This window comes from Hypomesus transpacificus, chromosome 8, assembly GCF_021917145.1.
Source record: "Hypomesus transpacificus isolate Combined female chromosome 8, fHypTra1, whole genome shotgun sequence".
Taxonomy (NCBI): domain Eukaryota; kingdom Metazoa; phylum Chordata; class Actinopteri; order Osmeriformes; family Osmeridae; genus Hypomesus; species Hypomesus transpacificus.
Window position 1 is genome coordinate 7,607,562 of NC_061067.1, and position 27,721 is coordinate 7,635,282.

Sequence of the window (27,721 nt, forward strand, 5' to 3'; positions counted from 1 at the left end):
CCTGTAATGTCAACAAACTTCAGCGTGACATAGGTCCTCCCAGTGAGATCAGCGCTCAGTTCAAAACTCCTCATTGTTCATCACAGATTACTTTTTAAGTTCAATTATGTAGTTTAATATTTGTTTGTACGTAGCTGTGTTCTCTGCCTACATAGATGTCTATGTGATTACCACTCTTGCTTGGACCTTACAGGAAATATATCTCATTCTTCTGTGAGATGTTCACCCAAACACCTTACACTGATGTAAGGCTACTCGAATGTTCAATGATAAATGTATTCGAGTTTCAGTTGAAATAGACAATGAGCATGTTTTGCAATTACTCTGGACAAGTCAATATCCCAACCAAATAGGCAAAGCCAAGCACTGGTGTCATCTTATGAAATTAGACATCTTAATAAATAGTCACCAAAGGCACATGGTTTACAGTATTAGGTAAAAGAATCAGATAGGTATCCCATGCCATATTTTGTTGGTTGTTTGTGTTCTTGAGGTATTTTATATCAAGTCATACCTCTCATAACTATGATCAACCTCAAACAACAACAACAGCTGCTGCTAGGTCAACCAGGAAATGTCAAATCAATCCGTTTTACCTTTAATCATGTCTGGGTGACATGTTGTTTTCAAATAGTAGTTTCCAGTGTTTAGATGTATATTTATACATCTGCACCTAAAAGCAGACTCAAGTGAAAGTTTAATTTGCAACAGGGCAATGTATAAGAAGGGCTCTATGTTAAAATGGGGGTACAGGGTGGTGTTTTTACATTTAATCTAATCCATTAAACCTGTCCTTTTTTTAAGTAAATCAGCATAATTTACTGTCTGTGGTATGTCACAACACATTTCCCTGAATACAAAATGGGTAGGGATTGGCAGAAGAAGGAACAGGAACCTGGAAGAAGGATTATCTTCAAGGAAATTCCTTACACTTGGCTAATGGTGAAGAGATTTTGAGGGCACTTCTTCTCATTTAGACACAGTATGAAGTCTGAACATCAGACCATTGGTCACTACAAATGAGTGAGATGTTACTACAAAAGGCTCATTGATGATTTATGTTTTACCTCACTTATTGTTGAAACTCGCACATGTCAAAAACGTTGTTATTTAACCAATACATATTGTTATTATTATTAGTAGTAGTAGTAGAATGAATAATTTTACAGATTAATCAATATGATCCATAACAGTCCATTTATTTATATGTAAATAATACTGTATTATTGATGTATTCAACGTAAAGTAGGCTGTACCCTGCATTAACCTACATATATTGGCCTAAGCAACCTGAAGGACAGTCAGGAATAATAATCAATACTCTCCAGCCCAAAATGGATGGCACATTAGTCCTACAAAAAAAGACAGCAATATTGAATTTTACTTAAGGACTTTTATAGACATTGCATGTGTATCAGAGAACTTAGGTCTATTCAGTCCCTGCAGTCTTCAAAAACCATATGCAATTAGGTCTTGGAGGACCCTGATCTTCCCGCTAATGATATCTAGTAATAGAGTCTATCGTGCAAGGTCTTTTTTACCGAGAGAAATGTTCTCAGGGATGGCTTGCTCAACAAATTAAATTGATGAAATGATTATGGGCCGCAAATGTGTTTAAAAGCAGTCATATACGTTTCATGGCAGAAGCCATTTGTGCCAAATTAATTGAATGTATTTATTGCAATAAAAGAGACAGTGCAGGTCCCCTTAAATTGTCTTTTCATAATGAACACATTTACAGAAGGTAATTAATATATAAACTATCTCGATTTGTCACTTTGATTTGTATTTTAGTTAATTGTGAAAGTAATTACGGCGCAAATTAACAGCTTTCAGGAAAGACTGGGGTTTTAGGGGCCGTTTCCATCTCAGGGTCCCTTATTAATTTTCTCCCCTCTTGATGTGATGAAAAGGGGCCATAAATCTTGGTGATTGGTTCAGGCCAATACTAAATGGCTTCATATTTCACTGGTGCTTTAATAGAAGTATTCATGTGGCCCCTTAATGAAATTAAACCATGCAGAGGGGACAAAGCACAGATCGTGTGGCATCCGTGACCAGAGGCATAAGATATAGGCTAAGTGACGTAAGATTATTGCCTTTTGATAAAACAGGATTTAGCTCAGATGGTCTGTCAAAATATCCTACTTAATCAATGTCCTAATTAACAAAATAACAAAATTAATGACGAAGACCTTACAATTAGATAAAGACATGAAATATCAAACTTCGCTGCAGGTTTAGCTGCAGGTTAAGTTCTTTGGTGCACGTGCCTCCCATTACGTTCTCATGCCACACATCAATCTCTAGCTGAGCTATCATAATCGGTCATGATATCATCAAGGTTCCCAATTAAATGGTGATCCTTTACTTGGGACTACTAGTGACTTGTTGATTTCCCCCGAGCAAATAAACGTCGGAGCCTGTCCCATGAGAGCGGTTAGCTGATGAATTGACAAAAACTAATCAGCTTTATTGGGAGACAGGTTAAGGGCAACAGGGTGTCAATAATTCTCGTTTTGACCTCTTCCTCCATTAAGTTTAAGTGGCTTATTAGACCGAAGGACAGCCAACCCCAGGGTTCCACAAAACATATATGGGCTACGTATAAGTAACACATCTCTCTCTCCATCCCATTTAATTTATGTAATTATGTGAACTGTGTCACAACAATACCAACTATTTGTTCAAATTTTGACCAAAACAGACAATATAGCTTTTTTTTCATTAAAAGTAAAACCTCACTACAAAATGTTGCAGAAGCATGTGCTCTACGCAAACGTTGGAATATGTAATGTTCTGTCTCAAAACGAAATTGTGTCGAGACAGGCCTATAGAACATGCAGGTCTAAACTAGCTACATAAAATTGCATTAATGCTTTTATCTTATTTAACTGTTATTTCTCTGGTCTAATATGTTCATTACTGCTTACAATAATGACAAAAATGCATGAGAAAAATAGGCCTATCATTATAGGCTATACGACCTATGTCAGTATGATGTTGCCCATTCATTATAGAAATATATTTTTTAGAGGATATTATGATTATGAGTTTGGAATGACAATGTTTCATTGGAGATATTTCTAAAGGAAAAATGTTCAATAAATTAGTTTGTGGGAAAAGTCAAATAACATTGGTGTTATTGCCAGAACGGCCTCATCACCGATTTTATGTTGTGTTTAGCATGTTTTTAAATTGTCTGAAAAAAAATTACGATTAGTCTTTTAACCTTTTTGCCTTTAAATTATACTGTCTTGTTTAGGCTACATAGGCAACACATTATGCCGTCTACCTTTAGCAAAATGTTTATTTAATTTCACAAAACTTGTTCCTTTTGCAAAAGAGTGCATTCTGGTGTTTTCGTGAATGACATGCACAGCTATGCAACCTTATGCACATATAGCTCATTTTACTAGTGTGTGGCATAAGGCGGCTCTTAATTCAATTTCCCAGCTGGCCTGGAAGACGCATGGAGAGGTCATGGAGTTATTCATTTGTGACATAATTTTTGTACGGCGGGAACTATAAGCCCAAAGGATTCATTTTGCATTCGATGATCTCCCACAGGGTCTATTGAAAGTAACAAACCGTGCTTTTATGTGATAAATTGTGCAACAATTTGTCATTGCAAATGCAATTTTTGTGCCATGTGCGCGCCTGTGACTTTTGCATTTTTAGTTTGCGCTGTTTCAAGCACGCCATTTGTAAATGCAACGTAAGCTATAAAAACAAAACATTTTAAATATTAAGTGAAGTTTGTTTTGTTAAGCATGTAGGTTGAACCTAGTTTCATTCAACCATTAAACAAATTGATAGTCTTGAAAGCAGGCCGGTCCCTTTGACCTTTTATGGTTCATATTTGCCAAAGGTTCTTAAAAATATATTTTATTTTAGGCTATTGTTCCAATGAAACGTTTGATTTTATTATTGATTAAAAAAAATTACTCCTACACATTTCTGTTGGACAGTCATGCATAATGTACCTTATTGAAAACAAATGTTACGTGTGACTGTACCCGCTCAACAAAATGTTTTCTAAAACAGGACGTATTATTATTGACTGAACAGCGGACGGGTCATTTCTAGGGTAGTATTGCGCCAACGAAACGCGCTATAAACACGACCTGCACTTACCAATGGGACAACCCCCTGCCAAACGGGTGGGACCAATCGCCTATCGAATAGGAATTAAGTGTCACACTGACTTTCACCACTCACACTTCTACCTAGATCATAACTTTGAGCGGTGGAACAGTATCACTTCGACATCGTCTGTACGCGGCTGATAAACGTCTGAAAACGACGAGGACATATAGGGCCAAATGGAGAAATCTAAAAACTTTCGTATTGACGCGCTTCTAGCTGTTGATCCACCTAAAGTACAAACATCTCCTCTTGCTCTTGTGACTTCTTTATCGTCTTCTTCCATATCCTCGTCTGGAAGTGTACCAGCTTCCGAACTAAACGCCAGTACCGACTCTTTACGCACAGAGACGCCGTCTCCACCGAGGATTTCCTCTTGTGGCTTTATCCCTAAACCGGGCTTCTTAAACAGTCCACATAGCATGGTTGGATTACATCCTCAGAGCAGCGCGGGGATCTCCCCACAGGCTCTCTACGGCCACCCCATGTACACCTACTCGGCGGCCGCCCTTGGTCAGCACCCTGCCTTGTCCTACTCCTACCCACATGGATCCCATCACCATCACCCTGATTCCCTCAAACTTACGGCGGGGACGTTTCAGCTGGACCACTGGTTGCGGGTTTCCACTGCAGGCATGATGCTTCCGAAAATGCCCGATTTTAATTGTGAGTAAATAATCTTAGACTTGTTAGAAGGGCAACAATTACGTTTGGGTTTTTGTGTGTGTGTGTTTGTTCGTGCACCGATGATTTTGGTGCATAATGTATTGTTCAGACTTTCAGCCATTTGGTAGCCAAAAACGATGTTTTAGACTAGCCAAAGATGAGAAGTAAAGCGATAGTTTTTCTGAGGGGAACTAAAATGAACAGATAATGGACAGTGGGAAACTGACGGAAGAGTGTGAAACCCACAGCCGACACACTATTTGCTCACCAGATACTGCCTTTTTGTTTCTGTTCGTTTTAACAGATTCGTTCAAAATGAGGTGGCAAATAGCTTAGCCCGTTACATTTATTCAAAAATACGTTGTAGGGGTTTCGTTGATGGCAATTAAACTCAACAAGCATTGGGATGTTATGTCTTCAAATCTCATTCATTGACAAAAATCTTCGTACCTCCAATAAAACGCTTGTAGCCTAACTGTTCTGAACGTAATTTTAAATGTAGACAACATCTGATAGTTTGGCTATCTCAGACAAATCAAGTGTATGTTGATTTTTGGCATGTTTTACAGGCTATTTCAGTACAGTCAGCCTTCTATAATCTTTCCATAGCAGACAAAAATGCTGTTTGAGACAACATTTTTTCTGATTTTTTTTTCAGCTCAGGCGCAGTCCAACTTACTTGGAAAGTGCAGAAGACCAAGAACTGCATTCACAAGCCAGCAGCTGTTAGAACTGGAGCACCAATTCAAATTGAATAAGTATCTGTCGCGACCAAAGCGCTTTGAGGTGGCAACATCCTTGATGTTGACAGAAACACAGGTAAGAATGCTTAAATCCAGCCTATATTCAGTCTATTTTATTAGCAAACAATTGATCATCATATGCCACTAGTGTGTAACCAACAATAGTTCAGTGTCACTGGATGCCCATTAAGCAAGACAGAAGGCTACGCATTTGCTGTATAACAAGTACTTTTACCTGCTATTTCCTTAGACCGTGTTTTTATTTTCAGGTAAAAATTTGGTTCCAGAACAGACGGATGAAATGGAAGCGGAGTAAGAAGGCCAAAGAGCAAGCGGCGCAAGAAGCCGAGAAACAGAAAAGCACGAAAAATGGTCAGGAGAAATCTGACGGACTAGAACAAACGGATTATCATAAAACAGAATCTGTCAAAGGTGGTAGAATACGAGACTTTAGGGACAGTGATGACGACGAAGGTGACAACTTCTACAACTCGTCAGATTGTTCGTCTGAAGACGAACGAAACCACACCAGTGATATAAGTCCTCAACCTTGAGACGGCTCAAAGACATTAGGCACCTGCCATTATTGCAGCTTCTTTAAAAAGTGACTGGGAAGTTTCACAAATCTGCAGCTGCATGTAAAGATAAGACATCAAGCACGGCAATCATCTACCTGGAATAATGAGCATAATGTGTAAAAAAAATACTGACTGGGCGATGCCTGACTGATATTCAGGGATTTGAGCCATGTGCTAACTGTGCAGATTGCAGAATGAATGGCCCAAACAAGCAATACAAGGAGCAGATTTACGTTTAGTGTTATTGAATACCCCTCTGTCTGTAACGTTGCATGTATTATGTGCAAATTCTATGTTTCACCCATTCGGCTCAGGATAGGCCTACACTCCAATATTGTGCTGTGGGATTTTAAATATAATTTTCCATGATGGCAAATAGAAAATTCCAACCCTGCAGACTAATATTTGGTATTTTGGTATTGCCACTGCATTAAAATATTTGTTTATTTGGTGTAACTGTAATTGTGTCAAACCATTTAAGTGCAGAAAATGTTACGTGTTTATTTTTGTATATTTATAAAAAGGGTTATAACAATGCATGCTAAATTATTGTTTAGCGTCTATGTCGGTGCACACTATTAAATAAATTCGTTTTATATTAAATGCAATTGTGTTTTGCGGTCGTGAATTAAATGAATTGTTGCATATTCTACATGCCTCTTCCATTCATAGGGCTACCATACAATGCTGATTTTGTGTGGTTGTTTATTTATGGTGTGTTATAAGCTGTGAGTGACTTGAATGCATTGAAGACCTTGTTGTCCCCACCCGTCTGACAGGTCGGGCCATGGGAATTGTTGTTAATAGCTCTGTCGAATCTGTGCAAACATGCAGCGAGGGCAAACACAAGTCCGACTCAGACGCTGGAAACATTTCACACCAGACTAGCAGTGGGCTTGTATTAATAAACTTCTAGATCAGGTCGTTAATCACTGCGCCTGTCTTAGATACAAACATTATTTTCTTCGGACTGAAAACATCCGATTTGAATGTGACTCCTTGTTGAATGGACACCTTCTTTAATTAAATAGGTACAGTTCTTAAACAACCTGATTCTGTAGTAGGTTAAAGCAATTCAATTTCTGCTTGAATCAGTCATATTTGTTGCAGTTAAGGCCATTAAATCTTCTAGCCAGACTACCTGGTCAAAACTAAATGTATAGGCCTATTAACAACTTCAAGGCCATGGCGAAAATTGTTCTAAAATGCTGTCGTAACAAAACCCTATTATTACACAGAAATAGAAATTCAAAGTAGTCTGTTCTCCTATACTGCACAACATATCATCTTGTTTCTGATCGAATAACAAGTTACTCAACGGTGAGGAGGACACAAAGAGACGAACCTGCTTTTTCAGCAACAAAATAATCCTAGTGAGAAAACTCCTTGACGATAAATCCTGGGATCCAATACCTCTTGCACAATCAGTTGAGAAGTCATTTATACCTATGCAATCAGTTCAAATGACACACATTTGTAGTATACCATTACAGGGTCATTGTTGGTTCATCACACACCTACCTGGGTTAGTAATGTGTTGCACCTGCTTACAATAGCTTGCACTGTGCCACGATCCTCTTCTCAAATTTGGATTTTTTCTCAGAAATTCAGCACAAACAGAATGTCAGTATTTAATAAAGACTGAATGGAATGATGGGCTGGTGTAGAAAACCAGTTAAATGGTGGTCAAATAAATTACCTCTTTGAATAGCATTTCCTGGGTATTTTACAGTACGTTTATGTGTCATGTTTATTTTAGCTATACAGAGACAGGCTCGGAGGATCATTGCCGTTTAAAATTCTTAGCAGTAGAGTAAAGTCATCTGTCTTTTTATGGCTGCAGAATGTTGGGACTTAGGCTCCCATAATGTGAAAATTATAATCTGGATAAGGAGGCATACATGTGTATGTAGGGTCAGTGGGGGGGGGGGGGGGTTAGGGGGACCAAACTTGCATCCCTGTGATACATTTCCTAATCCATGAGCAAAACGATGGATGGAAGAGGGCAGTTTCCCTCCAATAACCTCAGTGACCGTGTCTTGCCCTCCGGCCACACCATCCTTCAGTATGGTCTTCAGCAGGCCATGCTAATAGCTAATAGCGCTAATTATTAGTAGCAGGCATCAAATGTAACAGAGTGACTCTGCTATGTAGTGCATGTGGTTGGACAAGGGTGCCACCGGGCCAGGGAACCACAAGAATAGCTTGGAAACCAAACACTGGAGCGCTCACTCTGTTGTGCTAACACTGTGAAGGGATAGAAGGATATGTTGATGATGTGTTGGCCTAATCGGTTGGTTGACACTAAAAAGAAACAATACCATTAGTCCAGATAGGTTAGTAGGTATAGCCTTTCAAGAGGGACTGGTCATGTTTTTAGTCACTTGACAGAAAATGGGACATAGATTTAGTAAGGTTTGAAAAGCATTCACTGTTTATTATGAGAATGTGCATTACTAAAACTGCTTATCTTGCCCGATACTGCCCCCTAAAGGACTGTGTGTCCAATGTGTCACAAAATTTGGAGCTGCTATTGCCTGCAACTTTATGTGAATATCTTCAATATAATTCTTCATCAAAAAATGAACAACTGACTTTTATAAGGTTTATAAATGCAATTTCCAAAATCATATATACATTTGTTTTTAAAGGTATTAATAGAATTCTACTACCATTGGCAAATGATAAAACAGAGTTCAACTCAACTTTCAGCTGATCATGCATTAACATGTATCCATAGCAATTACTGTACTAATCAATTGCAGTACATAATCATATATTCTTATATCTGACTGACACCGTCTATCATGGTATTAGTGGATAAGAATACAACCATCAAGTGTCAATGTTATCTTATTCAGTTCACACCTCTTGAAACGTATTCATGTCCTCAAGCCGTCTAGTTCTTTGTAGTTTCCTTCTTACAAGCCTCATTTGTTCCCGTGGAGCTCCCTGTGTGTGTGTTTTACAGTTTCAGTTTGGCCTCCCTGGCCTCCATGGCCTTGGTGGCGACCCGGGCTCTCTCGGTCAGCAGCGCTGCTTGTTCAGCTGGGCTCTCTGACGGGGCCTTCTTCAGGAGGAAGTGGCTGATGAAAAGCTTCAAGCCCTCCCTCAGCATTCCAAGCTTGGGAATTCCCGAAATCCTGGTGGACGGAAAACAATGAGGGACATTGATAACCAGACTTTTGCCTGGTGGTCCTCCCTCTGAGGTGAGGTGTTTTTTTACAGGTTTTCTTTTCACAAAGCAGTGAGATAGTCTTTACTACTGGACTAAAGCATTGTTTGGCCAAAAGGATTCTTCATTTCTTATGCTTAGCTAGACGTATTGATGCGTGACACTCACCGTCCAAATATGCTCTCGAGAACTTCCGGCTCGGTTTCTTTGAGGAGTTTAGTCATCACCTGACGCAAGAAGCGGACCTTTGGTTTGTCCAGCTCCCCAAATTCTATCACCTTCAAGGAAGGAATAAGACGGTCAGTTGGTAGAGCCTGGTACATACGATGCTAATGTAAGGGGTTCCATTTTGCCTGGTGCCACCCATCGTGAAAATGTATGCTATAACTGAGTAAGTCACTTTAAATACAAACCTTGTACATGTCCAATATTACATTTATCATCATCATTCCTATAATAGGGTAGGCTCTGGTTATAAATTCACTTCATTCAGTCAGAGAAGTGCACCTTGAGTATGGAGAGGGAGAGGCACTTCTTCTGCAGGAAGTGTGTGACCAGCTGAACCAGGTTGCTGAATGTGCTGCTGGGTAGGCTGTCGAGGTCTTTGAACTTGTCCCAGAGGCTAAACTGGAAGGTCATCTGGGGGGAGAAAGTTTAAAAAAGATCAGAGAAGACACTCTAATTAACAAACAATAGACACTTTGTTATAATTTGACTGATTTATCCAAAAGACCAGTTAATTATATATTTAACTATTCCCCCCCAAAATCACAAGGTACAATCAACAACATTCTGTTGACATAGTCCTTCTTAAAATTATACATAAAAAACTTTTTTGGCTTTTTTTTTTAAGAACAAGTGACCTTCAACAAATCAGAATCATCACAGTCCAATTAGCTTGTGAAAAACCAACGTCCCCTTGAGCTGTGGTCAAAGCTCTTAGATGGACAATGGTTATCAGTGTCAGATAGCAGGCCTGCGACCTACTGGGAAGCTGAGAAGGAGGAAATGAGATGTCACCTGCCACCATTGTTTGGTTTCACGGCTTAGGACAAACACTATCTGAGGAGAGGTGCTAGTCTCCTCCTGGTTCCCACACTGCTGAGGTGAATGATGGGTCATAGCCAGGTGACATAGAATGAAGATTATACAAATCAAGTAGTTTGTTCATTTTATTTTTTGTATATGTTTGTATGTATGTATAATATTATTCCCCATATTAAACCTTTTCAAAAAAAATTTTTTTTATGAATATGATTTAATTATCATTAACTAAGGCAATGGGAACTGGAATCTTGTATAATGGATTGGTATAATAAATTATAATTATAATCAATTTTATAATAGTATTATAGATTAACAATATTATATTATTTATATTATTATAAATACTACAATTTAAAATGTTGATGGATTTGGAGTTCACCCAACTGTACCTCAACTCTTGACACAAGACTCTTAATCACAGCAGTTGAGCTGGCCTGAATTCACACTGTATTTGTGGTGCCTACCTGGAACCGTCTGTCGTGTGTGCAGAACTTCTCCCCCAGCACAACGTAGAAGGCATTGAAGGTCTTCTCCTGCAGACAGCAGTCCATCAGCACGTGGACTATCTCTCTCTCCTGCTGACCCTTCAGACCCATCCTGGATACAGAGAACAACACAATAACACCACAACATGTATTTAAAATCAATGAACGGCCATATTATACTTCATAAAACACACGTATATACAACTGAAAGTGAGCTACAGATAAGCTAGTAAAGCAGAGTGTGCTAAACAAACGGCAATTGAAAAGGGATTTGATTGCTTGACAGGGATTGGAGAAATGACTCGTCTATTACGTAGGATTACGGCGCACACCTCAACAGTTTCTCAAAGGCATCCATGTAGTCCTCGCTGGTCAAGACCACACAGAAGATGTTCCTCCTGATATCTGTGTTCATTCTCTGTTTGCGGGCTTGATCCAAAACCTTGGCGCTAAACTGGGAAGGCAAGACCAGAACCCCTACAAGGTTATTCTATGTCCATTGCGAGAGCAGAAAAATATTCCACACAAGTTTAGGCCAATTCAGACATCCTCAAATATACAGATGTAGAGAAAGCATGCAGTAGATTCAAATTATTGTCAAATATATTTCAAGTAGGGTTTCATGTATTATACCTTTCCCTCTGCAGTGGGCTGTTTGGGGTCCTGGCTGTCCCGGGCCCCTATCATGGGGGCTCCAGTCCAGCACGAGCCCACGATCCACCAGCGGCCAACCTGGTCTGCTGCCAGGAGGTTCTCCAGGGAGACCCTCAGCTTCACGTCAGTACCCCCCACACTCTGGTGGATCTGGGTGGGAAAGGTTCACCAGGAATGATTAGTCAACAGGAAATGGTCTAAACATCGAGAACTTTTGATAGGTGAACCCCCACCGGTCATGAAGAGGATTTACTTTGAACAATGGGTGATTTTTGAATCAATTCATTTGCTGAGATGTAGAGATACACTGCAAGTTTGATGCACGTTTCAAATTGCTTTATCTTCAATTGCAAGAACTGTAGGTGACATTCCAGCGCCCCCTGGTGGAAGATCTACAAGCTACAGTATGAGGACCCAAGCCAAGTCACTGGAAGAAAAAGGTCTTTCTTTTCAAATATAACCACTACATGGCACCAGCAATACTAGACTTGACTCATTTATGGGCAGCTTGGAGGACATTCACATACCAGAGTCTTCTGCAGCTTCCTTAGTCTCTCTACAGGCTCTGGGTCATAGCCTGGAATCTTCCGCATGTTGTTGTTCTTCAGAGCCAGCATGGTCTCCAACATGAAACGCACCTGAGGAGAAAGTCACGAGACAGCTGGACAAGTAAATCAAGGATTTATTTAAACTAATTGTGAAGAGTTTTGACCTAGATATGGGATAACAACAACAACAACATGGTGTGAATGATCGTGGCTAAGAGTGAACGGTACCCCACCCTGGTTTGATCCTGGAACTTTGTCCCCACGTCACTGGCCTTGCGTTGAGCCTCGGTGATGAGCTCCTTGAGAGCCATGGCGTCATCCTTGCGCAGGGAAAACCCCACGTTCCTCAGCACAAACAGCATCAGCTCAATGTCCTTCTCTGTGAAGGACTCCCCCAGCAGCTTGAGGACGTCGAAGATGAGCATGGCGTGGACCACCTGGAAGTTGTAGAGGTGTGCTACGATGGCAACCAAGTTGGCAGACTCCTTGCCCTCGCTTGGGGTCTTGTACATTTCGTCAAACTTCCTCACTACCGTTTCAAGAAAATGAGCCCCAATCTGGAAAACAGTCATAGCAAATTTCACTGGTCAGCTCATTCATTGGAAAATACAGTATACTGGTACCATCTAATTAGCAAAAACACAGTAGAAAGTCCTTTGTGTTGATAGTCAATTATATGTATCTGTGTGTGGTCATTTACACAAGGTAAAGTCAACATGGAACAGAGCTAGATTAACATCCAAGTCAAGCATGCAGAGGTGTGAAATGTCACTTTCTCATGAATCAAAGAGGCTATTAGCTTACAAAGGACTTTGGTGGGAAAACACACATATCACGTAGGCCTAAAACAAATAGGCCCTAATCAAATCAGGGGCTAATGAGGATTCCCAGGTTAATGGTTACACACACACACACACACACCTGTTGATACAAAGCCCCTTTTCTCCAGTCTGTACCCTTATCAAAGGGGCAGACAGTAAGTGGGGTGAACTACAGGTCACCACAAAAGCTTGAACACATCTGTTCCAAACAAACCTGTATTGAGTCCTGTCTGTGACCTACTCTCAAAGGAATCTCTTTCAGGCCGTTTGGGGGTCACGTGCTGACGAGGCCTACCTCCAGTCCCACGGTGTGATGCAGAACACTGACGAGCAGGACGTGCTCCATGATGAGCCGGTCGGGGAGCAGGGCTGGGCTCGCGCAGGCTGCCAGAAGCACCTCTGTCAAGGTGTCATTCATGTCCTTCCTGCTGGAGCTCATGTACAACGCCTCCAGCTGGCTGCAAATGGATGCCATGTTGGCTTCACTGAGCCTGGCAGCCACGGAGAGGAAGTCCGGTTAATGACGGAATCATTCGAGCTACGAATACATCAATCGGAAAAGATTTGAAATGGGATTTTGAGATACATTTCGTCATATTTAAAGCCAATACCTGTTCACCAGTCCTTTAACATTCCTCTTCAGTCTTTGAAGTTCAATTTTACGCTTTTCATCTCCAGAGTCTCTCAGGTGAGGTGGCACATATTTCCCTACCAGACAGGCAGTCTACAAATTTCAGGGGGGAAAAAAGGGTTGTGATAGTGTGAATACTTAGTTTTAGAGTAGGACTAGACAATGTCATCCATTGTCGCCTGCAAACATAATTCTCCATGTCAACTTACATTTTCGTCTTTTGGTCCTGGTGCTTTTACTTCACTGCCTGATTCTCCTTCCTCCTCTCTTTCCTCCTCAGCATCTGAGCCAGAATTCTCGTGCATTCCATCATCCTCCACCTCCATCTTATCATCCTCTTCTTCCTCTTCCTCCTCTAATCCATCTTCTTGTTCATCCTCAGCCTCCTCATCAATGATATCAAGGTCCTCGTCACTTTCTTGTTCACTGTTTTCACTGTCAGAATCACCTCCCTGGTCTTCTTCCTCACCAGACATTTCAGAGTCGCTGCCATTTAGCTTCTCAAAGTTGTCTTTGGCCTTGTCCATGTCATCATCGCTGTCATAAATCCCAGTTGCTGACGACCCTGCATCCAGCACACCTAGGATGTAATCAAGACCATCAGCTGTGAACGACTGGGGCAGAGTCTTTTTGTTTTTCCTCTTGTTGAAGCCAAGAAATCTTTCTAACTTTTTAATTTCTCTGTCCTCAACTACATTTGCTTCCAAAAGAGCCTTTTTTCTAGATTCTTGTAGCTTGTTCTTCTTTTTTCCTTTCTTGGAGGCTGGGTTACGCTGGGGTTTCGTTTTAGCAGGGTCTTGCTTCTTTACTGTGTCTTCAACCTGAGGCTTGGGTTTCTGAGCCGGAGATTCTTTTGTTGCTTTCTCTGTTACCTTCTTCTTTAGCTGTGGTTTGTTAGATGGGGTTGTGATGTCTCCATTGTCCGATTTCAGCTGCTTGTAACCTTCATAGTGATTTTTAATATTTGTCTTTTTCAACTTTCGCTTTTCTTTGCGCAGTTCTTTTCGACTTTTCTTCTTCACAGACCTCACCCCACGAAAATCTTCAGTGTTATCACATCCGCCACTTTTATTTTGAACAAATTCTTCGACTAATTCCATGTACTTCAGTAATTTACCTGTATCTTTCTTTCCCCCTTTCTTCAATTTCCCTTTAGGTTTCATATTTGAAAAACAAATATGCAATGACAATATATGATCTATCTGTTTTTAGCAGTTACGTGACTGGTTGACTAAATGCTTCTCTTGGTGTCTAAAATGTCTCGGTATTTGAGACCTAAACTAGCAAAATAACATTTAAATAAAATACCGAATATATTTAGATACAACCTATAGTTACATTATGTAGTTTGTCTAGATTGTTATCAGGATGAGCTCCTGCACACATGCATATCCATGTGGGCTGCCATTACTCGTTTGTTTTTGATAGATGACCCCGAAATATATGCGATGTTCTTCCGGGGCAGCAATGTCGCATGATGATGATGTATTTTGTTTTGGGGCGTGTCGTTAGAGGGGGAAAGACCTGTCAGTGCTGAGCTTTTTGAGCGGTCACGGTAGCTGGCGAAGCTGTAGATTGGCAATAGTTTTTGCATTTGCAATATGAAGAATGGAAGAAGACGATGTTAGTATCAGGGAACAGAATTTTCACAGCCAAGTTAGAGAATACATCGTAAGTCAATTTATTTATTTGCTTGCAGTTGCTTGTGTGGCCTCAAAAAGTCAAATCGGACGGCTTTCTCACAGGTGAATCGTTAAATTAGCTAGTCTGTAGCTAGCTAGCTTTTTAGCGATACTTAACGCTAGATTAGCATTATCAGAATGTAGCTCAAAATATGTTAGCTAGCGAGATAATATGCAAAATTGCTATTTTACATAAATTAAGCAGTCTGCATGCATTTGCATTATTTATGTTGCCAATCCATTCGCTTGTTGGCTTATAAATTCGTAAACGTATAGCTACTTACTTAGCATCACTAGTTTAGTTACATCGTCAATAGTGTAGTAGAAGACCAGGACAAGATATCAAATTCATCTCAATTAGATAGTCCGGCACAGTATCACATCGCACATTCTTCCTATCCTGAAATCGCACATTCTTCCTATCCTGAAACAGGATCCCGTTGCTTTACGAATCAAATCAGCATTCGTATCGTTATATTAGCTTGATTACTTTTTGCACTGGCATCATACCTTGTGGTCTGCGTCTTTTACATGGTCAATTACTTTATATTGGGATCCCGTTGTAATTGGGATCCCGTTGTAAATGAGTTTGACATGTTTTTAAGTGTTAGTTCTAAGTTCTAAACAAAAATGACCCCATCCTCTATATTGTACTCAGTTTTGACCATCCTCTTTCAGTGTACATGACAACTTAGTTTCACGTTATGAGGGTAAACATTCTATAGGTATTTGTTAGAGTTAAGGCAGAGGGTTTCAGGTTCACTAGATTAAACACGTGCTATTGTTTCTGTGAACAAGTCGTAAGTTATGCAATATGTTCTGTAAAATTAGTGAAGAATCTCTCGTGAAGGACATCCATTAATACTGTCACCCTGCATTGTGACAGTTCAGATATCATCAAGGTGTCAAATGCTTGCAGGGGTGCCTGCCCTGCACTCACTTAAAACGAGTCTGCCCTCTGCTAAGTCTGGCCATGGAGACTCTTCTCATACAAACTACACAGGGTAGACTAGGTGTTGGTAACCCAACACTAGCAATCCAAAGCCATGTACTGTTTCATTTAAGTAAAGGTTGGTCATAGCACTGCATAACTGCCTAGTTAGCTAGGCATGTCACTTATCAATCTTTTCTTACGTAAACCTGAGTGTGGTGACACCCAAAACACGGCCCCTTCAAAGCTGCTTCAGGCGTGAGATAAAACAGAAGAGAAGCGGCAGATATGCAATTGACGGTTGTGAATTTGAAAGTGCTAAGCCAAGCTCTGCTGCAGATGATCTGCTGTACTCTTATCTGGTGTCTCTTTAAGGGCCAGTGCTAGTGTGTTCACTCCAACAACTCTAAACCTGTCCTAACCTATGGACTTGAGAAGTTGCTGATCTGCTTTGTGTTTAGAGACATCTCAAATATGGTCTAGCCAAGTCCAGTATTGTATCAGTAGGCTATGCTTTTTGCATTGAAAGCTGAGGTCCTAATTTTATTAATGATTGAGTCTTTAAAAGTAGTCCTAACACTAGACATTCACTCACTCCAATGTTAGCTGTTCAGGCCTTTCGTGTGTATTCCTATTATTTATGCAGAGTCAAGAGTTCTGTATTTGTCACCTTTTTGTCATACAAAAAGAAGCATGAGAAGAATGATTAACCTTTCTGCCGTGGTGTAAGCAGAGGCCCTATTCCTGTCAGTGGGAAGGCATCCTGCAGGTCGAGGGTCTGGCTGAGTCATCACAGTGTTGTGTAATGTGGAGAAGGTGTTGAGATCTGCTGAAACACTGACAAGTCAGGGAACATTAGACCTGTGTGTGTGTGTGTGCGCGTGTGTATGTGTGTGGGGGGGTAAGATATTTCTGTCAAAGCTGGACTGCGTGAGCTGTGAGCCAGCAGTGTTTGCTGTCACAGAAAGTTGGCATGCATGTAGCTTGATGATGCTTTAGTGGAGGAAATGTATTCCATTTTGAGAAACGATACATCCGAGACAGTAGTTTCTCAGGCCTTCAAAGCAAGAAAAGGTGTCATTGAAAACATAGTCTGACAGACATTTCAACAAATGATTCCTCCCTGTGTAAGCTATGTAGTTAGCTAGCTGAGCCTGACAGTCTATAATGAGGGCAAGAAGTGTGTGTAACCTGATCAAGGTTACATGCATGGCGGAGGTACCATTAATCCACCATGTCAGTCCGATGGAAGAAACAAAACGAAATGTACAGCCAAGGTTACATGACTCATGTCCTGACTGTATATTGCACTGTTAGGGCATTGGGAATATAGACATCACAATATTAGGTTACACGGTTTGCATTACTTAAGCTGAATGGTTGATTTCAAGCCCATTTGCTGTGGTATGGTATGAAGCTTGCGGCAATGCTCTGTAACCTGCGTTGATTGTCTCATTGTTAATATATAAACCTGTTTATTTTTTCAGATTTGTTTCCTAATATTTGCAGTGCTCTACATAGTGTCCTACTGCATCATAACCAGATACAAAAGGAAAACAGGTACGTTTGTGTTTCAAACCTCACTGGCCTACTTTACTGAAAACCCAAAAGAATTGCGATAAAGGAAAAGTCTACTTTCTGCACGCCTTGTTTTGTCACAGCAAACATGAGGGCAGGTCTCTCATCTTTGTGTACACTAGCATGGACTGTGTGTAACTAGTTTTACAGAGCAGCGTGTGATGAGCCACACCCTACCTGCAGTACCCAGGTGTTATGTTTTTTTAAAACTGTAAACAAGTTGGGGGCTGATTCAGGCAGGAGACCGGTACTCCGAGGGGCACTGTGCCAATGTGCAATAGCAATACCACATGAAGCACATGTTGATCCTCACCAACGTCGACAGGGACGTCTATTTAAGACCAGGAACTCTCATGGTCTGACGTTGCCGCTATGTAAGTGCGTAACTTCTGCGCATACGTTCCTTTGTTCCCCCACTGCTCCTGGTCCTGTCCTCGGTTCTGTCTTTGCTGGTCTGTCAGGGGAATTATGGATATCTGAGCTCTGCTGCTGAGACGGAAGTCTCAGTCGGGTTCTCGGGCAGAGAAGCAAAGATGATGTGTCTGTGTACAGTGAAATCACGTCAAATATGACCTCAGTCTCCTGACTGAACCTTATACTATTAGCAAAATATCATGAGACAGTGTGCTATCCCTGGTAAGACTTTCATGCAGCCCTGTAGCCTAATTTTGTGAAAGGATGTGTGAACTACAAAATATGGGATTGGTAGGTTCAAGTGTTCTAGCTTGGATGTAACTGTCAATTCTGCTCTATTTTATTTCCTGTGACAATAAATAAAACAAAAATGTTTTTCTTCAGATGACCAGGAGGACGAAGATGCTGTCGTCAACAGGATATCGTAAGTGATGTCAACTAGCTTGATTATATAAACACTTATTCTAATGTGTGTGCGGTACATGTTCCTGGTTCTTATAGCTCAGCACAGGGCATTGTAACCTTTGTTAGCTTTTTCTCTAGTTTTTGTACCTATTAAATAATTTGTCCTTTTTGACCTCAGCCAAATTAAGTAATAGGTTCCATTTCAAATGTATTTGTTTTTCTTTAGTGAAATTATGAATGTTTTGAAAATTCAGCAGTAACTAAAGAGTAGAACAGATGGTGTACTCCTTTGTGCCCAGTCTGGCAACCTCCAGCATCTGAATCACCTGGCAACCTCCAGATGCATAGGCTGTAGGACTGTTGCTCTGGGTGGGGGTGGGCAGGGGGTGGAGTGGCTTGAAGTGATTGACATTTAGCTCATCGGCAGTGAAATGATCCATCTGCCACCCCCAGCACTAGCATTTAAGTGGCCTGTGACGCAAAATAACTTAATTCCTTCTTGAGGATTCTGCTTATTATTTGTATTCTGTCATGCCAAACAAAGAATCTGTTAATGTGATTTAAGGACTAATCCTACACTAATCCCCAGACGACAGTTATGCCCGACCATTAATAACAGGGTGTAATTAAAACATTAGCTTTTCCAGTAGTTGCTCCATTGTAAACTAGTTTGTTTGATTGCACTGATAACCAAATCTTCACATCGTACGTGTAGTAATTTAACAAAACGGTGATTTCACCTAAAAGCAGTGCTTTTACCCTAACATTGCCTTTTCTGTTTGTTTGTCTCTGTGTGTCTGTATGTCTGTCTGTGTCTCTGTCTGTCGGTCGGTCTGTCTGTTTGTGCCTACTTTGGTGTTGGTCTCCCCATGTCTCACTGTGTTGTGTCCGTCTTATGGCCGGTGTGTGTGTGCGTGCGTGCGTGTGCACCTGCGTCCGGCTCCTGCCGCAGACTCTACCTGTGCACGTTCACCCTGGCCGTGTCGGGGGGGGCGGTCTTCCTCCTGCCCTTCTCTATCATTAGTAACGAGATCCTGCTGTCCTTCCCCAAAAACTACTACATTCAGTGGCTCAATGGCTCGCTCATTCATGGTCAGTATGTCACATCATTTGTCCTTAAAGTAGAACTTTTTTTGTTTGTTTCCTGCACCTTGATTAAATACGAGTAGCCTTGTATGTTGCATCTGAAAGCACATATCTCTCACTAGCACACCAATTTGATGTGCTGTAGATATAGTGCCAGAACAGAATACATGCTAATTCAGCCACAAAGGGGCGCCAGAGTCCATAGGTTCCTGCTTGTGGCTGGAAAAAAAGACTGGCATGAACTCTGTTGATAATCCATATTAACAGAGCTCATCCTCTAATCTAACACATCCATTTGAACACCTAGGCAGGATTTGAAAAGTGCGTCTGATGATGAAAGAGCTTATTGATTGATGGTTTGTTTGCAGGCCTGTGGAACCTGGTGTCTCTGTCTTCCAATCTCTGCCTCTTCGTCCTGATGCCCTTCGCTTACTTCTTCCTGGAGTCGGAAGGGTTTGCTGGCTCCAAAAAGGTACAGTGGACATAACCATCACCTGCTATCTTGTTACATGTTCACCGTTAAACGCTGTAGCTCAGTGCAGATGAAAATTGCCAGCAGACTCACCCTTATACATTTATTGTGTGTTTGTGAACTCCCACAGGTGTGCATTTGATGAGCTGCAAAGCTCTGTCTGACTGTCTGTCTGTCCTTTGTGTCCCGACACTGTCTTTGTGCGTGAGGGTGGGGTGGGTGGGCGTGTATGCACTGCCTGTGTGTCTTCCTGTGTGCGTGTGCGTCTGTCCACGCACGCAGGCAGGCAGGTATGCGTCGGCCCCTCTTCCGTGCGTGTGAGAGGTTGTCCTCCGCCATCCAGCAGCAGGTGCCTGCTCCCCTGGCCTCTGTCTGCCTCGGCCACCGCAGGGCTGTCTCGTTAACCCCGCGACAGGTCTGGTCTACGGCCAGCGCCACATCCTGACAAGCCTGGCCAATAAGGCGCAGACGCCCGCCAACGCTTCAACGCCGCTGCATCGTCCATCAGTGATTTAGGGGCCTGATCTCCGCCACCCGCCCCCCCCCCCCCCCCCCCCCCTCGCACACACACACACACACACACACACACACACACACACACACACACACCCCTCCCCGGGCCTCCCTCTAAAATAAAACTTCAAAAGGACAGGCTAATAATCGAGTTGTAAGGCTCAGCGCACTTCCTTGTTTAATTGATGACCCCAAAAAGAGGGGCCAGGGCCCGTGTTCCAGGGGAGTCCATAAACGTGGAGCAACACGACGGCACAATAGAGCAGGGGGGGCGAGAGAGTGAGAGGGAGAGAAAGAAAGGGGAGGTGAGGGGGGCGTGAGATTTACTTTTAATACGCCTCTATCCTGTGTCACAGTTTGAAGCCTCTCTCTGGTTTATATCCCTCCTGGCAAACGGACATAAAAATGTGTCTGTACTGTAGTTTACGGCCTGATGTTGACATCCATCCCCACTTCCCCGGCCCTTGCTCATTTGTTTCGGTTGGATTTCTTTTAATAAAGGGCCCCCGATCGGTTGGAAGTGGAACACAGGGCCTCTGTCACTGTTTTATGCTTTGGTACTCTTCTGGTTTGGAAAGGGGCTGTTGCTTGCTACTGATCATCCATAAATTTTGCTCAAAGGAAGTACTGTTTAATGTTAGCTACACATTCAGGTATATTATCTGTGTGTGTGTGTGTGTGTGAGAAAGGGTGAGGGCCGCGGTGTAGTTCGACAGAAAAAAGCCCCCCCTTAAGCCCCCACACTCAACAGAGGGGCTGACAGCAAGACGAATGCGAGCGCTCGACGTAGGACGTTTTTATAATGTGATATGAGCCCCTCTGTCCAATAAGAGCATTTGGAGCGCAATCTCATGGGGTTTTATGTGGTCGTGGCCATGTTATGGCACCGCAAGTTCCTTTGACCGCGGAAATGAAGAGCTTGATGAATTTAACGGATAACCGTGAGAGTCAGGTTTTTCATGTGGCTTGCTTTACTGTTTTGACGAGGTAATAAAGGACTCGGCCAGAATCAAGATTGAAATGTCGTTGTTGTTTTCAGGGGGACGGAGGGATGTTAGCAGTTCAGCTCCTCAGAAGCTTCCGGGTTCCCGTGTGATTAATAGTGTAACAAATTGTCCAAATTGCGGATGGATCGGAGTGACTTACGACCCAAACGTTGGGTGTTATGATCTAGCTTTATTTGCTGGCATAAAATGTCTCCCTACACTAACTCGTCCCATTAATAGAACCTTTCTCCCTCTCTCTCTCTCCGTCATTGCTGAGACGACAAATAGCTAAATGAATGCGAAAACACTTTTTAAATTCATTGCCGAAGAAATGGCTGAGTTTTTAAATGTCATCTTATAGTTCAGCTCTCTGGCTCCTGGTCTTGCTCCAGAAACACATTTGTACTGCATCATGGGTGCCAGCCATTTGGTGCTGCTAACTAACACTAAGCATCCCGACTGTTAGGAAATAGCATTTTATGACATCAAATAGACTTTTGGGGTTTGGTAATTTCGTACTCAGTGAAATCATGGCCCCTCCCTGATGTGGGAGAGACTGGCCTTGTTCATGTGGGCCATCCCCTTCCTCACTCCAGCATGGTGCTCCCAGAGGGCCCCACTCACTGGATTCAACCCAATGCAATAGGAACTGAGGAACAGAAAGATTGGGCAGCATTCTTTTGTTTGGTTTTTCCAAGGGGTTCTGATGCAGCAAGTGAAATCAAATCCTGTAGGAATCCTGTATTACCATAATGGCTCTTGTCGGAACCAATCTTGAAACTGTATGACAGAAATAGGCCCCTCCCAACAAGGGGTTCAGTTTTGTTGGGGAGGTGTGTGTATGTGTGTATGTGTGTGTGTGTGTGTGTGTGTGTGTGTGTGTGTGTGTGTGTAATCAGCATCCTCCAGGACTTCACCAGCCCACCATACTGAAATGATCCGATCGTCCGATCTCCCTTTTTTTGTCTAACAGAAAGGACACTGACCCCAAAGGCTGACCCACCAACGGGCCGGCAGTTTTCATCCGCTAGTTAAAGAAACCACTCATCAATCTACCCTTCCCAAGCCCTGAACCCTCGCCGCCACAGAGCACTGTGTGTTTATTGTAGGGGGAAGGGGGGGCTGGGGGGGTCAAAGCTGAGTAAACCGTGCGGTGTTACTAAGATACTCTCTTTGTCGGGGAGCCCTACAATAGGGGCCTGGATATTTATTTCAAAACTTCCCCCCAGCGCATGCAGACATTTTTCCCAGGCCTTCTTGCAGGCAGTCCCTGGCCGCAGAATATAAAGTGGTGTTTACATACCTTCTTTTAAGGTCACAATGTCCCCTCCTAAAGCCTGGGCCCGTTGCAATGTTCGTTGCCATGGCTACATATTAGTTTTAAAGGACAATCTATTTGTCTATTGTGTATTATTTTTTTCTTTTTTATGCGCGTATCTCGCGATTATTTTTTGTTTCATGGATCTTTGAAACATATGTCAATTTCGTTTTTTTGGGGGGGGGGAAGGTATTAGAAGTTTTTTGTTTGTTTCAAAATATTTTTTTAATTTCTATTTGTGTGTTTTTTTTACGTTGGTGGTGCTTTTGTCAATACATGCTCTCAATATCTGATTGAAGTGATGGAATTACATGAAAAAGAAAACTGTGTAAAAATACAAATACATGTATTGACGTGACTTAAACTGTGATATGCTGTGTGCAGGAGCAAGAACTCAGTACACAGACTACTCTTGGAGTTGCACGTCACTTTTGCTTTGACAGAACCCAGGTGACTGTCATTTATTCTTTGAGGACTTATCAGCCTGACACCTACCCATAATTATAACAAGCTGTCGTCACTGGAGTTGGAATACAGCTTTGGCAAACATCAAAAAGTACTGAAGCGACTTCCTCCTTCAGGGCTAATCTACTGAACATGCTAGCCCGAAAGCACTCCGCCTAATTTCAAAGGCTCCCCATGTAAACCAAAAGAATGGCCATCATTGGGGAAGTAAGATTATTTTTTACGGCATTGGTCCCCCCCCCCCCCCCCCCCCCCCGTACAACAAGTCTGTCCCCTTTGTGTGTGTGCAAAGGTTTTTTTCCTCTGCCCATACGACGTGAGGCGAATCGTTTCCCATACGCCCGTGTCATTGAAGTCTTATTAAAGGGAGTCTTTAGAAGTTTATTCTGCAGCTTTTAACAGGGGAGGGGGGTGTCTCGCTCACTCCGGCGACTCCTTCTCTGTTTTCTGTCTCTAACACGGCCGGTGTGGCCGGTGGGCCAGAGGGCCAGAGGGCGGTGGGAGGGGGTGGAGGGGTGGGCTACAGGAGGGCTGGAGACCCTAATAAGCTTTCTGGGCATCTGGTGTATCCTTAGCCAGAAGGAAAGGGACTGGATGGGAGTGTAAGGGACCACCCCTCTATTACTTACACACACACACACACAGCCATGTCAGATTGTAGGAAGGATGAGCCGTGGGCTGATCTCTGCCACCGCCTGCTGACCTGCATCAGATTTATGGTGGTCGCTAGGAAAGCTGCTCTCTGTTTCTCTCTCTTCCCATTTCTGTCTCTCCAATGCCCCCTGTTCCCCCTCCTCTGTCCCACGTCATCTCATTCTCTCTCTTTCTGTTGCTGTCTTGGTTGCTCTCCACATCTCCCATCCCTGTCAGAGGCAGTATTCTCTCTCACTGTATATATTTAGTTAACCCCCCCCCCCCCCCGCCCCCCCTCTTCTTCCTTCAAACTCTCTCCTGTACCGTGCTCTGTCCTTCCTCTCTCTCAGTGTCTCCGGCACTCATCGCTCTCCCTCTTGTTGTACCCCACCCTCCCACATATCCTCTCCTGTTAGTAGAATATAATTCCGAGCAGCCAGCTGAGGGGGACGCAGACAGCTCTGTTGTGGGTTTTCTTGCCTGGGTTGTGGGGGGAAGAGGGGGCAGATTGACATTAAGCTAATGATGTGGTGACATTGGGTGCTGGGGTGATGATGGGTGTTTTGTGTGTGTGTGTGTGTGTCCAGTTCTGTTGTTGTGTTATTAGCATGTGCGTTTTAGCTCCTGTGTCGTGTATTTGTGTACATTCAGACGCCGCTTTGTGTTGCTGTGTGCGCGACCTGTTCCTGTGGCCTCAATGTCTCCAAACGACACATTTCTTGGAAGCGCGGGCTGGTGCTCTGATGCAGCCGCAGCATGCTAGCTCCTCGGCGTGGGGATCGGGGTTGGGGGGGTGCTGAATATTTCAGAGCTGCTATATATAGGGCCGCACACATTTAGAATAGAGAGAATAGACACTTCCAGAGGGGCGCTCTGGATACCACAGCCCGGGTTCAGAACCACTCTCTCTGCCCTCCGTTCCTCTCTCTCTCTCTCTCTCTCTCTCTCTTTCTCCTTCCCCTGTCATTCTCTCTCTCTCTCCTGTTTTGAACCAGGGAAAGAGTATTTTCTATTCTTCATTGAGGATGGCTCGATCCGTCTATTTATAAAACGGTGGTTTGTCGTCTAGCCCGTTGATGACCCAGCAACTTAGATCCCTCTGCTTCATACTGTCATCAGGAGAAGAAGAGATCATTTTCAGTCTTTCTCTCTTTTCTTTCTATTCTTGAAATCCACGTTGATGGAGAATTCATTGATTTGCTGTCCAGTATGTGAAGAATTCAACCTTCTGTTTAGCCAGCTTCTGTCTGGAGCGATGACCTGTCTTCCCTGAGAAGTGGAGATCATGGCAGGGGAGGTGACAGTCATTGCCTTCGCCCCCAAATGATCTGACTGGCTGAAGATCTATACATTATTGAAGAACTATAGAAATAGCTTCCTTCAAGGAAATACTCCTTCAGCATGGTGACAGCCACCACTTAAGGTGGGCTCGGTGGACGCGACACCAGGGCGCTCTCCTCAGCTGTGCCTCCTTAAGAGAGACTCTGGGAGGCAGCGCTCGTCCCAGAAAGCCTCCCTCTCACCCCCTCGCTCACCTCCAGGGAGCAAGATGGGCTAAGATGATGACTGCAACTGCATTTCACCTCCAATCCCCCTCTCTGTGTCCCAGCGCTGTTCCTCTCTCTCTCTCTCTCTCTCTCTCTCTCTCTCTGTCTCTCTGTCTCTCTGTCTCTCTGTCTCTGTCTCACACACACTCTCTCTCTTCTCTCCCATCCTTTTTCTCGCTGTACCCTCTCACAGTGTGTGTGCTGGCTGTTATAATTGCGGTGAGGACCAGAAGTCCTCAAGTATAGAAAGCTAAGGAAATGTAACTTGTGAAGACATTTTCTTGGTCCTCAAGTGCTACTTCAAGGGGGGGTTAGGCTTATAATGACATTAAGGGCTGGGGTGAGGAGTTAGGGATAGTTTTTTGGTCAGGTTTAGTTGCCAGGGTTAAGGTTCAGGTTAGAGGATTTTGAATGGGATTGACTTGTGAATTCAGGAATAGCCATACAAGCTTGTGTGTGGTAAAGGGTTAACAGCATGTGGCAGTGTTTCATATCAGATCCATGCCTTTTTTGCAGATATTTTGATATCCAGCAAGATGGTACAGCCTATTTGTCGAGAGGCCAGTGTGAGGAATGTCAAGTTAAAGTGCTGGCAGAGCACCTGCAGTACTCTGGATGGCCACACAGAGGCACTCCAGACCCTAACAGCCACGCTGGTGTGCTAGAAAATTATACCCTCAGGCTCCTCTTAATGCTAAAAGGCTGAGAGAGAGAAAAGGAGAGAAAGTGACAGACTGATAAGGGTAGAGAGGGTGGGGGAAAAGAGGGAGAGATAATGGGGAAAGAGAGAGGAAGAGCAAGGGGGGAGCGAGAGAGAGAGACAATGGGAGCGCAAAGAGATGGAGACCAATTGTCTTCCAACCTAATCTCTAAAGGGAGGTAGCAGAAGAGAGCAGGCTCAACAGACCTCCGCTTCACAAGGACCGGGAAGTCACAAACTAGGAGGATGACGACAAATACCCACCACCACAGCATTCACAGGGCACAGCGATTCAACAGACGCAGTCCACATCAAAGAGAGCCGTGAGCCAACACTGCCCAGCGCCCCCCCCCCCCCCCAGCCACTCTGTTAGCCCGCGCATCAGCAGCTACTTAGCAACAAATTGATCACATGTACCCCTACCCCCTACACGCACCCCCACTAACCTGCCAGCCCTCGTCACCCCCTACCCACTGTGTGAAGTGTGTGTGAAGGCTATGATCTCTGGATCCCCAGTGCTAGACAGGGGCTGGGGGGGAGGGGGGGGTGGGGGAGTAGAGGGGGGGCGCGGGGGGGGGGGGCTGTGTGAACAGGTAGGGGAGGCTTTATTAAGCACTCAGCGGTTTGTGACCCGGAAAACCCAAATTACCCTGCGAGGCCCTTCTGCTCAGGGGACGGGACGCGGCCGGCGTTAAGAGGGTGAAGTAATCGGACCCAGATGCCTGGTCTGCTCTTGATCGCAGACAGTAGCTGCCTGGAGAGCCCTCATGCACACACACACACACACAGACACTTCTGTTAGGATTAAGGCTACTTTACAGACCTCAAAGTATACTTCTCAAATGCTCCTCAACAAGGATCACCTGGGGTTGTTTAAGTATGACAGCTGCCTAGGAGTGAGTGGAGCTGACGTTGTTTAATATGAGGAGGCTAGATTAGAGAGGTGGTTTTATGGAGAACTTAGCAATAGCTTTTAGTCTCCTCTGAACTATATTTCAGTCGACACTATCAAGATTCATGTGCCTGTATTGTAATTGTGACAAGGAGGGACTGCTGAGGTGGTCTGTCTGTTGGCAGAGTTTACTCTCACTTGTGATCATGTGCGTTCGACTGGAAAACATGACAGTGACAGCCCTGTCTGTTTCTCTCTCTACCTGTGTGTGTGTGTGTGTGCTCCCAGGGTATCAGGGCGAGGGTTCTGGAGACCTTCGTGATGCTGTTCCTGCTGGGCCTTCTCATCCTGGGGATCGTCTGGGTGGCGTCTGCCCTCATCGACAACGACGCGGCCAGCATGGAGTCGCTCTACGGTAAGGCGTCACAAGAAAACCAAGAGCCCAGCACCAGCTACACTTACAATGGTGTGTGTGTGTTGAGTGATAGGCTGTCTCTCTCTCTCTGTGTCACATCCATCCATCTCTTTCTTTTTGTCCCCCCCCCCCACCTCTCTCTGTCTCTCCCTCTTTCTCTCTCCCACTCTTTTTCGTTCTTCTCTCATCC

General features: G+C 43.4%; 3 protein-coding genes across 3 annotated transcripts in view; 2 read left to right on the top strand and 1 right to left on the bottom strand.

The window, feature by feature from the left end:
- The first annotated feature begins 4,259 nt into the window (after window positions 1-4,259).
- Window positions 4,260-6,557, top strand: mnx1 (motor neuron and pancreas homeobox 1). Its single transcript, XM_047024029.1, has 3 exons — window positions 4,260-4,812; window positions 5,471-5,631; window positions 5,825-6,557. The coding sequence occupies exons 1-3, from the start codon at window positions 4,326-4,328 to the stop codon at window positions 6,107-6,109; spliced, it is 933 nt and encodes a 310-aa protein (XP_046879985.1). The 5' UTR covers window positions 4,260-4,325; the 3' UTR covers window positions 6,110-6,557.
- A 1,987-nt stretch (window positions 6,558-8,544) lies between these two features.
- Window positions 8,545-14,933, bottom strand: nom1 (nucleolar protein with MIF4G domain 1). The gene is made up of 11 exons (XM_047023384.1): window positions 13,704-14,933; window positions 13,475-13,587; window positions 13,159-13,354; window positions 12,276-12,599; window positions 12,022-12,132; window positions 11,474-11,644; window positions 11,173-11,294; window positions 10,820-10,952; window positions 9,816-9,947; window positions 9,477-9,586; window positions 8,545-9,276 (listed from the first exon to the last, which is right to left on the bottom strand). The coding sequence occupies exons 1-11, from the start codon at window positions 14,655-14,657 to the stop codon at window positions 9,099-9,101; spliced, it is 2,544 nt and encodes an 847-aa protein (XP_046879340.1). The 5' UTR covers window positions 14,658-14,933; the 3' UTR covers window positions 8,545-9,098.
- Window positions 14,934-14,976: 43 nt separating this feature from the next.
- Window positions 14,977-27,721, top strand: part of lmbr1 (limb development membrane protein 1) — a 34,468-nt gene continuing 21,723 nt past the window's right edge. Inside the window, exons 1-6 of the mRNA XM_047023385.1 lie at window positions 14,977-15,165; window positions 17,595-17,667; window positions 18,484-18,523; window positions 19,457-19,596; window positions 19,959-20,062; window positions 27,405-27,531. Coding sequence (XP_046879341.1) covers window positions 15,103-15,165; window positions 17,595-17,667; window positions 18,484-18,523; window positions 19,457-19,596; window positions 19,959-20,062; window positions 27,405-27,531 — 547 coding nt within the window. The 5' untranslated portion in view covers window positions 14,977-15,102. The remainder of the gene's footprint in view (window positions 15,166-17,594; window positions 17,668-18,483; window positions 18,524-19,456; window positions 19,597-19,958; window positions 20,063-27,404; window positions 27,532-27,721) is intronic.